Below are 15,032 nucleotides of genomic sequence, written 5' to 3'. Positions count from 1 at the left end.
TTTATTGTCATGAATCTTGCCCTGGAGGCAGTTCTGCAAGTGGTCACTAGCTGGAACAGGCACAAAGTGATAAAATCTGATTTTAATCCTAACCTCAAACCTAACCACACTGCTAATCCTTCCCTTAAATTAAGACCATAAAACAACATTTTCCACAGCCAATTTTGACTTTGTAGCTGGCATGTCTGGAGGAAATCGCGCAGTTCTGCCTCCAGGGCAAGATTCATGACAAACATCAACCTGAAACTGGGAGAAGCAATGTATAATCAATAACGAAATGGTTTTCACAATTAACATGCTGTTTCTGTTTTCAAGTATGTTTTATTATGAAAGTACAATATATCCTTGTATACTTGTACAGCTATGGAGCGTATGTCCATATATTATTATACAATTTGTTTTTCAACATAAAAGACATTTGCCATTTGCAGGTATTAAAAGTAATACATACATTGTAATTCCTTGTTGGAGCTCTCTCACATATAGGACAGTACATACCAGTGGAGGCTGCTGAGGGGAGGACGGCTCATAATAATGTCTGGAACAGAGTGAATGAAATGGAACACATGGAAACCACGTGTTTGATACCATTCCACCTATTCCCCTCCAGCCATTACAAGCCTGTCCTCCCATATTAAGGTCCCACCAAACACAAACAGTAAAATATATCATAAAAAAATGCAAAGTGGTAAAAGATCAGAAAAGGAACCAAAAGGTTTAGTCATGTTGTAATAGTCTGATGACAACAGTTTAGGTTGATGATTTAACAGGCAGATAGAACTGGGATAGAAGCTGTTCTAGAACCAGTGGTCCAGAAACGGATTTAACAGGCAGATAGAACTGGGAAAGAAGATGTTCTAGAACCTGTGATCCAGAAACTGATTTAACAGGCAGATAGAACTGAGATAGAAGCTGTTCTAGAACCTGTGGTCCAGAAACGGATTTAACAGGCAGATAGAACTGGGATAGAAGCTGTTCTAGAACCTGTGGTCCAGAAACTGATTTAACAGGTAGATAGAACTGGGATAGAAGCTGTTCTAGAACCTGTGGTCCAGAAACTGATTTAACAGGCAGATAGAACTGGGATAGAAGATGTTCTAGAACCTGTGGTCCAGAAACTGATTTAACAGACAGATAGAACTGGGATAGAAACTGTTCTAGAACCTGTGGTCCAGAAACTGATTTAACAGGCAGATAGAACTGGGATAGAAGCTGTTCTAGAACCTGTGATGCAGAAACTGATTTATCAGGCAGACAGAACTGGGATAGAAGCTGTTCTAGAACCTGTGGTCCAGAAACTGATTTAACAGTCAGATAGAACTGGGATAGAGGCTGTTCTAGAACCTGTGGTCCAGAAACTGATTTAACAGGCAGATAGAAATGGGATAGAAGCTTTTCTAGAACCTGTGGTCCAGAAACTGATTTAACAGACAGATAGAACTGGGATAGAAGCTGTTCTAGTGTGTGTGTCCAGTGTGTGTGTGTCCAGCGTGTGTGTGTCCAGTGTGTGTGTGTGTTTGTCCAGTGTTTGTGTCCTGTAGGTGTGTGTGTATGTGCGTGTGTGCGTGTGTGTGTGTGTGTGTTCAGTGTGAGTGTGTGTGTGTTTTCAGTGTTTGTGTCCTGTGTGTGTTGTAGTGTGTGTGGGTATCAGTGTGTGTGTGTCGGTTTGTGTGTATCAGTGTGTGTGTGTCAGTGTGTGTGTGTCAGCGGATGTGTGTGTCAGTGTGTGTGTGTCAGGTTATTATATCAGTGACACTGAGGAATCAACGTGAACCCTAAACCCTGGATAGAGGGGCTCAGTGAAAGTGGAGGTGAATGTGTACAGGTGGGTCAGTGTGTCAGAGGAGGCTCTATAGAAGGACAGAGTGCCGGCTGACCAGTCCAGATACACTCCTGCTCTGTGAGAGCTGGAGGAGGGGACGTCTATGGTAGTGAGATTATTATTGTGACAGGCAGAGTAACTGTTGTCAGAGCAGAACAGACTCCAGGACTTGTCATTCCATCCAATCCCAGAGTCATTAACCCCTCCTCTCCTGTTGATTCCTTTATATGTCACTCCTATAACAGCCCCTCTCCCACTCCACTCTACCTCCCAGTAAAAGCGCCCAGTCAGACCCTCTCTACACAGCACCTGTCCACAGACCTCAAATCTCTCTGGGTGATCAGGATACGGCTGCTTCTCTCTCCTACATGTCACCTTTCTGTTCTCCTCAGACAGAGAGAGGCGTCTGTTTACTGTGTTTGGGTCCAGTGTGAGATCACAGACATCTGATGGATGAAACCAGACACAATATTAGAAATCATCATCATTCACATTAGGATGTTAACTCACTTTTCACTAATTCATTTAATGTAGATGTTTCTAGGTATCAAAAGGAGAAGTTTAGGTAACTTGAGACTTGCCGAATGATCATATGTAATACTGTATGGTAATATTGTCACATCCTGACCAGTAAAGGGGTCATTTTGTTATTATAGTATGGTCAGGGCGTGGCAGGGGGGTGTTTGTTTTGTGTGTTGTTTTTTTGGGGTGTAGATCTATGTTTTCTATTTCTTTGTTTAATTATCTAGTTTCTCTATTTCTATGTTCAGTTCTGGCAATGACCTCCAATTAGAGGCAGCTGGTTGTTGTTGTCTCTAAATGGAGGCCATATTTAGTTGTGTTTGTTTCGCTTGTGTTTTGTGGGTGGTTGTTTCCCGGTATAGTCTGTGCACCTTTTGGTCCACTCCTTACGACGACCCTTGTGACAGATCCACCCACCAAAAAAGGACCAAGCAGTGGAAGAAGGAGCAGCAGGAAAGCTATTTGGAGTCGTTGACATGGGAGGAGATTCTCGATGGCAAGGTTCGATGGAGGCAGGCTGGGGAGTACCAGTCCCCGAAAGAGGAGCTGGAGAAAGCGAAGAGGGAACGACAGAGGTACGAGGCAGTATATCCTCCAATTCAGGAGGTGAGGAGGCAGCAGAGTCAGGTTGGAGTCCTGAGCCAACTTCCCGTGCTTATTATGGGGAGCGACGGATCAAGCAAGCACCTTGTTATGTGGAGATACGCAATGTGTCACCAGTGCGCACCTACAGCCCGGTGCGCTTGGTGAAAGCTCCTCACAGGTGTCGTGCTAGAGCCAGTATCGAGCCAGGACCGGTGATGCAAGTTGCAAGCATCAGATCGCCGGTGAAGGTCCATGGTCCAGTGTATCCTGTTCCTGCTCCTCGTACTAGCCCTGTGGTGCGTGTTACTAGTCTGGCGCCTCCAAAGCCAGCCCCACGCATCAGGCCTCCAGTGCGCCTGCCCAGTCCAGTACGTCCTGTTCCTGCTCCCCGCACTTGCCCTGAGGTGCGTGTCACCAGTCTGGTACCTCTAGTGCCAGCCCCATGCATCAGGCCTCCAGTGCGCATTCCCCATCCAGAGCTTCCGGCGACAGTCCCACGTCCAGAGCTTCCGGCGACAGTCCCCCGTCCAGAGCTTCCAGTGACAGTTCCCCGTCCAGAGCGTCCGGCGACAGTTTACAGTCCGGAACCGACAGAGACGGCCCACAGTCCGGAACCGACAGAGACGTCCCACAGTCCGGAACCGACAGAGACGTCCCACAGTCTGGAACCGACAGAGACGTCCCACAGTCCGGAACCGACAGAGACGTCCCACAGTCCGGAACCGACAGAGACGGCCCACAGTCCGGAACCGACAGAGAAGGCCCACAGTCCGGAACCGACAGAGACGGCCCACAGTCCGGAACTGACAGAGACGCTCCTCAGCCCGGAGCCTCCAGAGACGCTCCTCAGCCCTGAGCCTCCAGCGGAGGTCTGCGACCCAGAGTCTTCAGCGGTGGTCTGCGACCGAGTCTTCAGAGGTGGTCTGCGACCCAGAGTCTTCAGCGGTTGTCTGCGACCCAGAGTCTTCAGCGGTGGTCTGCGACCCAGAGTCTTCAGCGGTGGTCTGCGACCCAGAGTCTTCAGCGGTGGTCTGCGACCCAGAGCCTTCAGCGGTGGTCTGCGACCCAGAGCCTTCAGCGGTGGTCTGCGACCCAGAGCCTTCAGCGGTGGTCTGCGACTCAGAGCCTTCAGCAGTGGTCTGCGACCCAGAGCCTTCAGCGGTGGTCTGCAACCCAGAGCTTTCAGCGGGGGTGGGCAGGTTAGATTGGGGACTAAGCCCGGACCCAGAGCCACCTCCGTAGGGGGGAAGATTGGGAAGGAGGGGTGGTGTAGCACGAGAACCGTCAGTGACGGTGGCCACCCTCCCTTCCCTCCCTTTAGGTTTGGGGTTGTTTTTTTCTTTCTTTTTTAGGTGCATTCGGTGTCTGCACCTTTGGGGGGGGGTCCTATCACGTCCTGACCAGTAAAGAGGTAATTTTGTTATTATAGTATTGTCAGGGCGTGGCAGGGGGGTGTTTGTTTTGTGTGTTGGGGTTTTTGGGGTGTAGATCTATGTTTTCTATTTCTATGTTTAATTATCTAGTTTCTCTATTTCTATGTTCAGTTCTGGCAATGACCTCCAATTAGAGGCAGCTGGTTGTTGTTGTCTCTAATTGGAGGCCATATTTAGTTGTGTTTGTTTCACTTGTGTTTTGTGGGTGGTTGTTTCCCGGTATAGTCTGTGCAGCTTACGGGACTGTTTTTTCATCGTGTTTATGTTGTTTAAGTTTTTCTTTAAATAAAAAAAGAAGATGAGCACTATTCCCCCTGCGTTTTGGTCCACTCCTTACGATGACCCTTGTGACAAATATAAAACACACTTATTCCCTTTAATTACACACACACACACACACACACACACACACACACACACACACACACACACACACACACACACACACACACACACACACACACACACACACACCTGTATGCATGCATGAACACAAACACACATTTCTTATGTAACACGAACACGACACACAGTCAAAGCAACTCTTTGTAAACTTTGGTGTCCCTGATTTCTGCTTCTGTAGAACTACAGCTGATATGTAATATGACCAAGTCAGTAATGATGGAGGTCTTTGACTTAACTTGAATTAAGACTTATTCTTTGTCATATCCTTCACAGCAGTCAACACTCACATTTTCTAAGCCCAGGTTTCATTCTGTTCTCTCCACCATGTTCCACACTGTAGCAGTAAGCAGAAGAACAGACAGTCATTGAGGGTTACACCTGAACACACCCACCCACCCACCCACCCACCCATTGGACACACACAAGCATACAATGGACACACAACACACGACACACACACCCACAAACACTGGATACACACACACGACACACACACAAAAGACAAACACACACACACACCGGATACACACATACACAAACACATTGGACACACACACACAGTAACATAGAACTTTATCCAAGTGGAGGTCAGAATGTTTGTCTTAACTAGCCTGATAAGTCAAACATGTCTGATATGAACATTGACATAAACCCTCTACATACTTGAGTTTCTCCAGTCTGCAGTGTGGATCCTCCAGTCCAGCAGAGAGCAGTCTGACTCCTGAGTCTCCTGGGTGATTGTAGCTCAGGTCCAGCTCTCTCAGGTGTGAGGGGTTTGACCTCAGAGTTGAGACCAGAGAAGCACAGCCTTCCTCTGTTACTAGACAGCCTGACAGCCTGCAAAGAGTCAAATCATATTAAAATCACACTGCTATTCTTTGGTGGTGAAAAAAGTGGCAGTATATTTTTTCTAAATGTTCAGATACATCAGTGTCCTGAAACTTTATGTATCTAATCCCCCTATTTGAAGAAGTCATAAGTATTCTGACCAATTCACTTATAGTGTATTAAAGTAGTCAAATGTATAGTATTTGGTCCCATATTCTTTGAATGCAATGACTACATAAAGACTGTAACTGCCATTATTGAGAAAGTTCATGAATAAATCATGGATAATAATGAGTGAGAGAGTTACAGAGGCTACAACAAAACATGCTAACCTCTCACCATTACCAATAACAGAGGCTACAACAAAACATGCTAACCTCTCACCATTACCAATAACAGAGGCTACAACAAAACATGCTAACCTCTCACCATTAACCTCAAATAAAGGTGACATTCTGTACAGTCACCTAAAATGAAACATTGTATCTCAAATCCAAAATGCTGGAGCATTGCACCAAATTTTAAACTGTAAGCTTCACTGTCCAAACACATATGATGTGGACTATGTGTGTCTGGTAAACACATGTGGATCTGGTGAACAGTTATCACTTGTTGACCAACTACAGGAATACTGACCTCAGAGTCTTCAGTTTACAGTGGGGATTCCCCAGTCCAGCAGAGAGCAGCTTCACTCCCGAATCCTTCAGGTCATTGTAGCTCAGGTCCAGCTCTCTCAGGTGTGAGGAGTTTGACCTCAGAGCTGAGACCAGAGAAGCACAGCCTTCCTCTGTGACTAGACAGCGTGACAGCCTGCGAAGAGTCAAATCATATTAAAATCACACTGCTATTCTTTGGTGGTGAAAATAGTGACAGTATAGTTTTTGTCAACATTTTCAGATACATCAGTGTCCTGAAACCTGACATATCTATTCATAAATTAATGTATAATAATTAAAATGTACAAATTATCAAAGTATTGCTTGTAGAGAGAAAAATGTATAGTACAAATATTTGAGTAGACTGACCAGACCAGTTTAAAAAGCAGTATCAGTCAAAATACAGACAGTGAGGTATCAGATTTAGATTGTATTGAGTATACAGTCCACATCATATCTATTTTGACAGTGAAGCTAACATTTTAATTGTGGCACTATACTCCAACATTTTTGATTTCAGATCAAATGTTTTATATGAGATGACAGTTTTAAATGTCACATTTATTTGAGGATATTTTAATACATATCTGTTTCATGCTTCTAATGAAAGGACTTTATGTATCTAATCCCCCTATCTGAAGAAGTCATAAGTATTCTGAGCAATTAACTTAGTGTATTAATAAAGTAGTCAAAAGTTTAGCATTTGGTCCAATATTCTTTGAACGCAATAACTACATTTCGACTGTGACTGCCATGAATGAGAAAGATCATAAAAGAATCATGAATAATGATGAGTGAGAGAGTTACAGAGGCTACAACAAAACATACAAACCTCTCACCTTTAACCTCAACTGTCGCCTGTTCTGTCGTCTAATATGAAACATTATAATTCAAATACAAAATGCTGGAGCATAGCACCCAATGTAAAACTGTAAGCTTCACTGTCCAAACACATATGGTGTGGACTCTGTGTGTCTGGTAAACACATGTGGATCTGGTGAACAGTTATCACTTGTTGACCAACTACAGGAATACTGACCTCAGAGTCTCCAGTTTACATTGGGGATTCCCCAGTCCAGCAGAGAGCAGCTTCACTCCTGAATCCTTCAGGTCATTGTTACTCAGGTCCAGCTCTCTCAGGTGTGAGGGGTTTGACCTCAGAGCTGAGACCAGAGAATCACAGCCTTCCTCTGTGACTCCACAGCCTGACAGCCTGACAAAGAGATTGTCATGACTTCACAATCACACTGTTAATTTAACAAGTAGTGTAGCATCTTAGGGATAGGGGGCACTATTTTCACGTCCAGATGAAAAGCGTGCTCAAACTTAATAGTCTGTTCCTCAGCCCCAGAAACTAGGATATGCATGTAATTGGTAGATTTGGGTAGAAAACATTCTAAAGTTTCCGAAACTGTTAACATAATGTCTGTGAGTATAACAGAACTCATATGGCAGGCAAAAACCTGAGGAAAATCCAACCAGGAAGTGGGAGATTTTGAGGGTTGTAGTTTTCAAATCTCTTCCTATCCAAACTACAGTGACTTAGGGATCATGTTGCACTTCCTAAGGCTTCCACTAGATGTCAACAGTCTTTAGAATGTTGTCTGATGCTTCTATGGGGAATTTTGATTGAATAACACCCGGAACAAGAAGTTGCCTGGCTGGGGTTATTAATTTACCTCATGCGTGCGCACGAAGAGCTAGCCTTTCTTATTGTTCTTCTGTAATGAATACGCTATTGTCCAGTTCGAATATTATCGACGTTTTATGTTAAAAACACCCTAAGGATTGATTGTAAACATGATTTGACATGTTTCTACAAACGCTAAGGGAACTTTATAACTTTTCGTCTATGATGGATGGATGCACATCATGCCTTTTGGAATAGTGATCTGGACGCATGAACAAAACTGATTTATTTGGACATAAATGATGGACTTTATCGCACAAATGAACATTTCTTGTGGAAGTGGGAGTCCTTCCGAGTACATTCCGCCGAAGATCAGCAAAGGTAAGAACATATTTATAACAGTATTTTAGAGTTTTGACGCCGCCGTAGCTTGACGGCTAACTGTATAGCTTAGCATTGATGGCTAAGCTCTGTACTCAGAATATTGAACAATGTGCTTTCTCCGTATTTTGAAATCTGACACAGCGGTTGCATTAAGGAGTAGTTTATCTATAATTCTTTGAATAACTGTTGTTTATTTTGTCAACGTTTATAATGAGTATTTCTGTAAATTGATGTGCTCATTCACCGGAAGTTTTGGGGTGTAAACATTTTCTGAACATCACAAGCCAATGTAAAATGGGGTTTTTGGATATAAATATGAACTTGATCGAACAAAACATACATGTATTGTGTAACATGATGTCCTATGAGTGTCATCTGATGAAGATTGTCAAAGGTTAGTGCTTAATGTTAGCTGTATATCTGGTTTTGTGACGGCTAACCTTGCTTGGAAAATGCCTTTTTTTTGCTGGGGTGCTATCCTAACATAATCTAATGTTTTGCTTTCACCGTAAAGCCTTTTTGAAATCGGACAATGTGGTTGGATTAACGAGAAGATTATCTTTAAAATGCTGTATAATACTTGCATGTTTAAGGAATTTTAATTCTGAGATTTTTGTGTTTTGAATTTCGCCCCATGCTATTTCACTGGTTGTTGTCAAATCAATCCCGTTAACGGGATTCTATCTTGAAGAGGTCCTCAAGAAGGTAGAAGGACATTGGCAGATGCATTTGGTTTATGCTCTCAAACAACATATAGATTCATCTTCCTTCATCCGTCTCCTAGAATTGTATGGTCATAATGTTATACTAATGTGATAATCAAAACATTTATTCAATATGTTTTTCAATATAATATTATATACATATTATAATACACATTTTTCTCTGAACTTAATATTTCTTCCTGATGATTATTTCTTATATGTCATTTGATGTACTCACAGAACAGCTCTGGAGGCTTTGACCACTGGCAGCAGCCTCAGAAGACCTTCCTCTGATCTGGAGTATTTCTTCAGGTCAAACACATCCAGCTCCTTTTCTGAAGTCAGCAACACAAAGACCAGAGCTGACCACTGTGCAGGTGACAGTTCTTCACTGGAGACATTTCTTGAGCTCAGGTATCTTTGAATTTCCTCCACTAGAGAATGGTCATTCAGTTCATTTAGACAGTGGAACAGATTGATGCACCTCTCTGGAGAGGGATTCTCCCTGATCTTCTCCTTGATGTACTTGACTGTATCTTCATGGCTCTGTGAGCTGCTTCTTGTCTTTGTCAGTAGACCTCGTAAGTGCTTCTGATTGGACTCCAGTGAGAGGCCCAGAAGGAAGCAGAGGAACAGGTCCAGGTTTCCCGTATCACTTTGTAAGGCTATATCCACAGCACTCTTGTAGAAAGTAACTTCAGTATGGTCTCTGAAAAGCAAAAGAAAGTAGCTGAACATTGATTGAGGTTCTGGCTCGTCTGTGGTTTGCAGTTTGTCCATTAGATTCTCATTGTTGTTGATGAATGAGAGGAACACATGAACAGCAGCCAGAAACTCCTGAATGCTGAGATGCACGAAGCAGTACACCTTGTCCTGGTACAGCACACATTCCTCTTTAAAGAGCTGTGTGCACAATCCTGAGTACACTGAGGCTTCATTGACATCAATGCCAGCCTCTTTCAGGTCATCTTCATAGAAAATCAGGTTGCCCTTCACAAGTTGTTGAAAAGCCAGTTTTCCCAGTGACAGAATGCTCTCTTTATTCCAGTGTGGACCTGTCTCTTCTTTCCCAAGATACTTTTCATTCTTCTGTTTTGTAAGAAACACCACAAGGTGTGTGTACATCTCAGTCAGAGTCTTGGGCATCTCTTCTCTCTTATGTTTCAGCATGTGTTCAAGGACTGTTGCAGAAATCCAACAGAAGACTGGAATGTGGCACATGATGTGGAGGCTCCTTGATGTCTTTATGTGTGAGATGATTCTGCTGGCCAGGTCCTCATCACTGAATCTCTTCCTGAAGTACTCCTCCTTCTGTGGGTCATTGAACCCTCGCACCTCTGTCACCTGGTCAACACACCCTGAAGGAATCTTATTGGCTGCTGCAGGTCGGGTAGTTATCCAGATGAGAGCAGAGGGAAGCAAATTTCCTTTGATGAGATTTGTCAGCAGAACATCCACTGAGGTTGACTTTGTGACATCCCAACAGATCTTGTTCTTCTGGAAGTCTAGGGGCATTCGGCACTCATCCAGACCATCAAAGACAAACAGTACTTTGTACTTGTCATAGTTGGAGATTCTTGATTGTTTGGTTTCCATTGAGAAGTGATTGAGAAGTTCAATGAAAGTGTGTTTGTCCTCTTTCATCAAATTCAGCTCCCGAAAAGGGAATGAAAATACAAATTGGATATCCTGATTTGCTTTTCCTTCAGCCCAGTCCAGAATGAACTTCTGCACAGAGACTGTTTTTCCAATGCCAGCAACTCCCTTTGTCAGCACAGTTCTGATAAGTTTGTCTTGTCCAGTTAAGGGTTTGAAGATGTTGTTACATTTGATTGCAGTCTCTGGTCTTGCTTGTTTCCTGGTTGTTGTCTCAATCTGTCTCAGCTCATGTTCATTATTGACCTCTCCTGTTCCACCCTCTGTGATGTAGAGCTCTGTGTAGATCTTATTGAGAAGTGTTGGGTTTCCTTGTTTAGCGATCCCCTCAAATACACATTGAAACTTCTTCTTTAGATTAGATTTGAGTTCACGTTCGCAAATCACAGCAAGCTCATCTGAATCTAGAAATAACACAGAGGATATTAAATTAATAATTACATGTAATACCTACAGTATTGTATGACTGTTATAACGTTTTCAATTATATTAATTTCTTATCTTTTTTGACTTCATAAATGTGTGTGTTTTTTATATAATGCATTACAGACTGGTGTGACTGTTATATTATTATTGGTATTATTGATGGTATTATTAATGTTGTCTCTCTCTCTCTCTCTCTAAATTAATCAACACAACACATCCCTGCTGCTACTTGATGAGGTCAGTAGGTTTTGTGTTAAGGCTGCTACAATATCATTGAGTTACACAGCTACTTTAGCTGTAATTCAGCTACAGCTTTTAAATGTTATAAAAAAGCATTCAACATGAGGCAGACAGCTCTTACTTTTCTCCAGTGTGTCAGCAAGCTCCTTCTGGTTCATTTTCCTCAGGACGTGCAGTGTGATCTTCAGAGCCCCCTCTCTTGCACTGCTCTCTTGGTTCTCATCTTCAGCATCCACCACTTCCTTATCCTGCTTCTGACTCTCAAAGCCTTCTGTGAGTTCTGGGCTAAGAATCCTCTTGAACATCTTCAGCTCGTTCTTCACAAATGTCATAATATTCTCTTCAAGCAACTGAAATAAATAAAGTAAATAAGTTTAGCAAGAGAATAAATGCTTTTCATTAACACATTAATGAATGATTGACAGACCAACTTTACTTGAGGTAAACAAAAGTGCAATAAAGGACCACTTACATTGAATATGGAGGCCAGGTCTGTTTGATGACTCTGGGAAGACTGACCACTGAGAATCTCTGACTTTGATTTCTCCTGTTGATTTCTGTGGACAAAACATGAGATTACATCTCCTCATCCAGGGAGTACACACACACACGCACACACACACACACACACACACACACACACACACACACACACACACACACACACACACACACACACACACACACACACACACACACACACACACACACACACACACACACACACACACACACACACACACACAGGGAGGGTGGGAATGTTGTGTTTGTTTAATATTGTTTTAGGACTATGAAAATGGACAAAAGGAAATAGCCTATGGATTAAGAAAACAACAAAAATAAATGGTAAAATGGGAGAGGAGAAATGACTAGAGACAGTGTTGTTTAACTCACTGACCATGACCCATGAGTTCTTCTTACCTTTGTTCAGTAGAAAAGTCTCCCTCTCTAAACATTATAGGATGACCCATAGACTGGTCACTCTTCATGGACACACAGCTGGGTACAGGGGAGGCTGGTCTCTCCTGCTTGATTGGGCTTCAACACAACAGAGACAAACATTACATCTCTCATCTACTTTGAGCTCAGATGGGGAAACATAAGAAGAGTTTCATTACAAAACGCTATATATCACTTTCAGAAATTTTCATAAGTTAACTTTTATTGTTTAAAGAAATTATAAATGAGATAGGTGTTTTTTAACTATCTAATCATGGCATGCGATTGTCCAATGACAGACATGTATTTGTTTATAATGTATCATTTGATGTTTTCATTTCAGAGTCAAATGTTTTTTTTCAAAATGCTATATATCTGCCTCAATCTCAGAGAAATCAGTGGTACTGTTAGGTTTTACACAGTAATAATATATATCTGCCTCACTCTCAGAGAAATCAGTAGTACTGCTAGGTTTTACACAGTAATAATATATATCTGTCTCACTCTCAGAGAAATCAGTAGTACAGCTAGGTTTTATAGAGTAATAATATATATCTGCCTCACTCTCAGAGAAATCAATAGTACTGCTAGGTTTTACATGGTAATAATATATATCTGCCTCACTCTCAGAGAAATCAGTAGTACTGCTAGGTTTTACACAGTAATAATATATATCTGTCTCACTCTCAGAGAAATCAGTAGTACTGCTAGGTTTTACACAGTAATAATATATATCTGTCTCACTCTCAGAGAAATCAGTAGTACTGCTAGGTTTTACACAGTAATAATATATATCTGTCTCACTCTCAGAGAAATCAGTAGTACTGCTAGGTTTTACACTGTAATAATATATATCTGCCTCACTCTCAGAGAAATCAGTAGTACTGCTAGGTTTTACACAGTATTAATATATATCTGTCTCATTCTCAGAGAAATCAGTAGTACTGCTAGGTTTTACACAGTAATAACATATATCTGCCCCACTCTCAGAGAAATCAGTAGTACTGCTAGGTTTTACACAGTAATAGTATATTTCGGTCTCACTCTCAGAGATCAGGCCGTACGGAGTACCAGTACTGAGTCAATGTGCAGGGGTACCAGGTAGTTGACGTAATAATGAGACTATAAGGAGTACCAGTACTGAGTCAATGTGCAAGGTACCAGGTAGTTGAGGTAATAATGAGACTATAAGGAGTACCAGTACTGAGTCAATGTGCAGGGGTACCAGATAGTTGAGGTAATAATGAGGCTATAAGGAGTACCAGTACTGAGTCAATGTGCAGGGGTACCAGGTAGTTGAGGTAATAATGAGACTATACGGAGTACCAGTACTGAGTAAATGTGCAGGGGTACCAGGTAGTTGAGGTAATAATGAGACTATAAGGAGTACCAGTACTGAGTCAATGTGCAGGGTACCAGGTAGTTGAGGTAATAATGAGACTATAAGGAGTACCAGTACTGAGTCAATGTGCAGGGGTACCAGGTAGTTTAGGTAATTGAGGTAATATGTACATGTAGGTAGGGGTAAAAGTGACTAGGCAATCAGGATAGAGATTATATCTCTTCATCCAGGGAGTGCACACACACACACACACACACACACACACACACACACACACACACACACACACACACGGGAATGTTGTGTTTGTTTAATATTGTTTTAGGACTATGAAAATGGACAAAAGGAATAGCCTATGGATTTTGAAAACAACAAAAATAAATGTGAAAATGGGAGAGGAGAAATGACTAGAGTCAGTGTTGTTTAACTCACTGACCAATGAGATCTTCTTACCTTTGTTCAGTAGAAAAGTCTCCCTCTCTAAACATTATAGGACGATCCATAGACTGGTCACTCTTCATGGACACACAGCTGGGTACAGGGGAGGCTGGTCTCTCCTGCTTGATTGGGCTTCAACACAACAGAGACAAACATTACATCTCTCATCTACTTTGAGCTCAGATGGGGAAACATAAGAAGAGTTTCATTACAAAACGCTATATATCACTTTCAGAAACGTTCATAAGTTAACTTTTATTGTTTAAAGAAATTATAAATGAGATAGGTGTTTTTTAACTATCTAATCATGGCATGCGATTGTCCAATGACAGACATGTATTTGTTTATAATGTATCATTTGATGTTTTCATTTCAGACTCAAATGTTTTTTTTTCAAAATGCTATATATCTGCCTCAATCTCAGAGAAATCAGTGGTACTGTTAGGTTTTCAACAGTAATAATATATATCTGCCTCACTCTCAGAGAAATCAGTAGTACTGCTAGGTTTTACACAGTAATAATATATATCTGTCTCACTCTCAGAGAAATCAGTAGTACTGCTAGGTTTAATACAGTAATAATATATAACTGCCTTGCTCTCAGAGAAATCAGTAGTACTGCTAGGTTTTACACAGTAATAATATATATCTGCCTCACTCTCAGAGAAATCAGTAGTACTGCTAGGTTTTACACGGTAATAATATATATCTGCCTCACTCTCAGAGAAATCAGTAGTACTGCTAGGTTTTACACAGTAATAATATATATCTGCCTCACTCTCAGAGAAATCAGTAGTACTGCTAGGTTTTACACAGTAATAATATATATCTGCCTCACTCTCAGAGAAATCAGTAGTACTGCTAGGTTTTACACAGTAATAATATATATCTGCCTCACTCTCAGAGATATCAGTAGTACTGCTAGGTTTTACACAGTAATAATATATATCTGCCTCACTCTCAGAGAAATCAGTAATTGTTGCGTCAAAATGACAGGTATTCATATTCAAGGCGTTCAGATT

At 41.8% G+C, this 15,032-nt stretch overlaps 1 protein-coding gene across 3 annotated transcripts in view; it reads right to left on the bottom strand.

Moving 5' to 3' along the window:
- Positions 1-301: 301 nt before the first annotated feature.
- Positions 302-15,032, bottom strand: part of LOC123743363 (NACHT, LRR and PYD domains-containing protein 3) — a 46,439-nt gene continuing 31,708 nt past the window's right edge. For 2 of the 3 annotated variants that reach the window (XM_082976243.1, XM_082976244.1), the window contains exons 4-13: positions 14,026-14,142; positions 12,213-12,329; positions 11,764-11,848; positions 11,413-11,641; positions 9,208-11,029; positions 7,291-7,464; positions 6,232-6,405; positions 5,431-5,604; positions 5,055-5,101; positions 302-2,268 (exon numbers count right to left, since the gene is read on the bottom strand). In XM_082976243.1, the coding sequence (XP_082832369.1) occupies positions 1,742-2,268; positions 5,055-5,101; positions 5,431-5,604; positions 6,232-6,405; positions 7,291-7,464; positions 9,208-11,029; positions 11,413-11,641; positions 11,764-11,848; positions 12,213-12,329; positions 14,026-14,142 (3,466 nt within the window). In that variant the 3' untranslated portion in view covers positions 302-1,741. The remainder of the gene's footprint in view (positions 2,269-5,054; positions 5,102-5,430; positions 5,605-6,231; positions 6,406-7,290; positions 7,465-9,207; positions 11,030-11,412; positions 11,642-11,763; positions 11,849-12,212; positions 12,330-14,025; positions 14,143-15,032) is intronic. The other variant, XM_082976245.1, reaches the window with a different exon arrangement.

This window comes from Salmo salar, chromosome 06 (assembly GCF_965601325.2).
Source record: "Salmo salar chromosome 06, fSalSal1, whole genome shotgun sequence".
NCBI classification, from domain to species: Eukaryota; Metazoa; Chordata; class Actinopteri; order Salmoniformes; family Salmonidae; genus Salmo; species Salmo salar.
The sequence above is the reverse complement of the archived record's forward strand: the minus strand, read 5'-3'. Positions and strand labels throughout refer to the sequence as shown.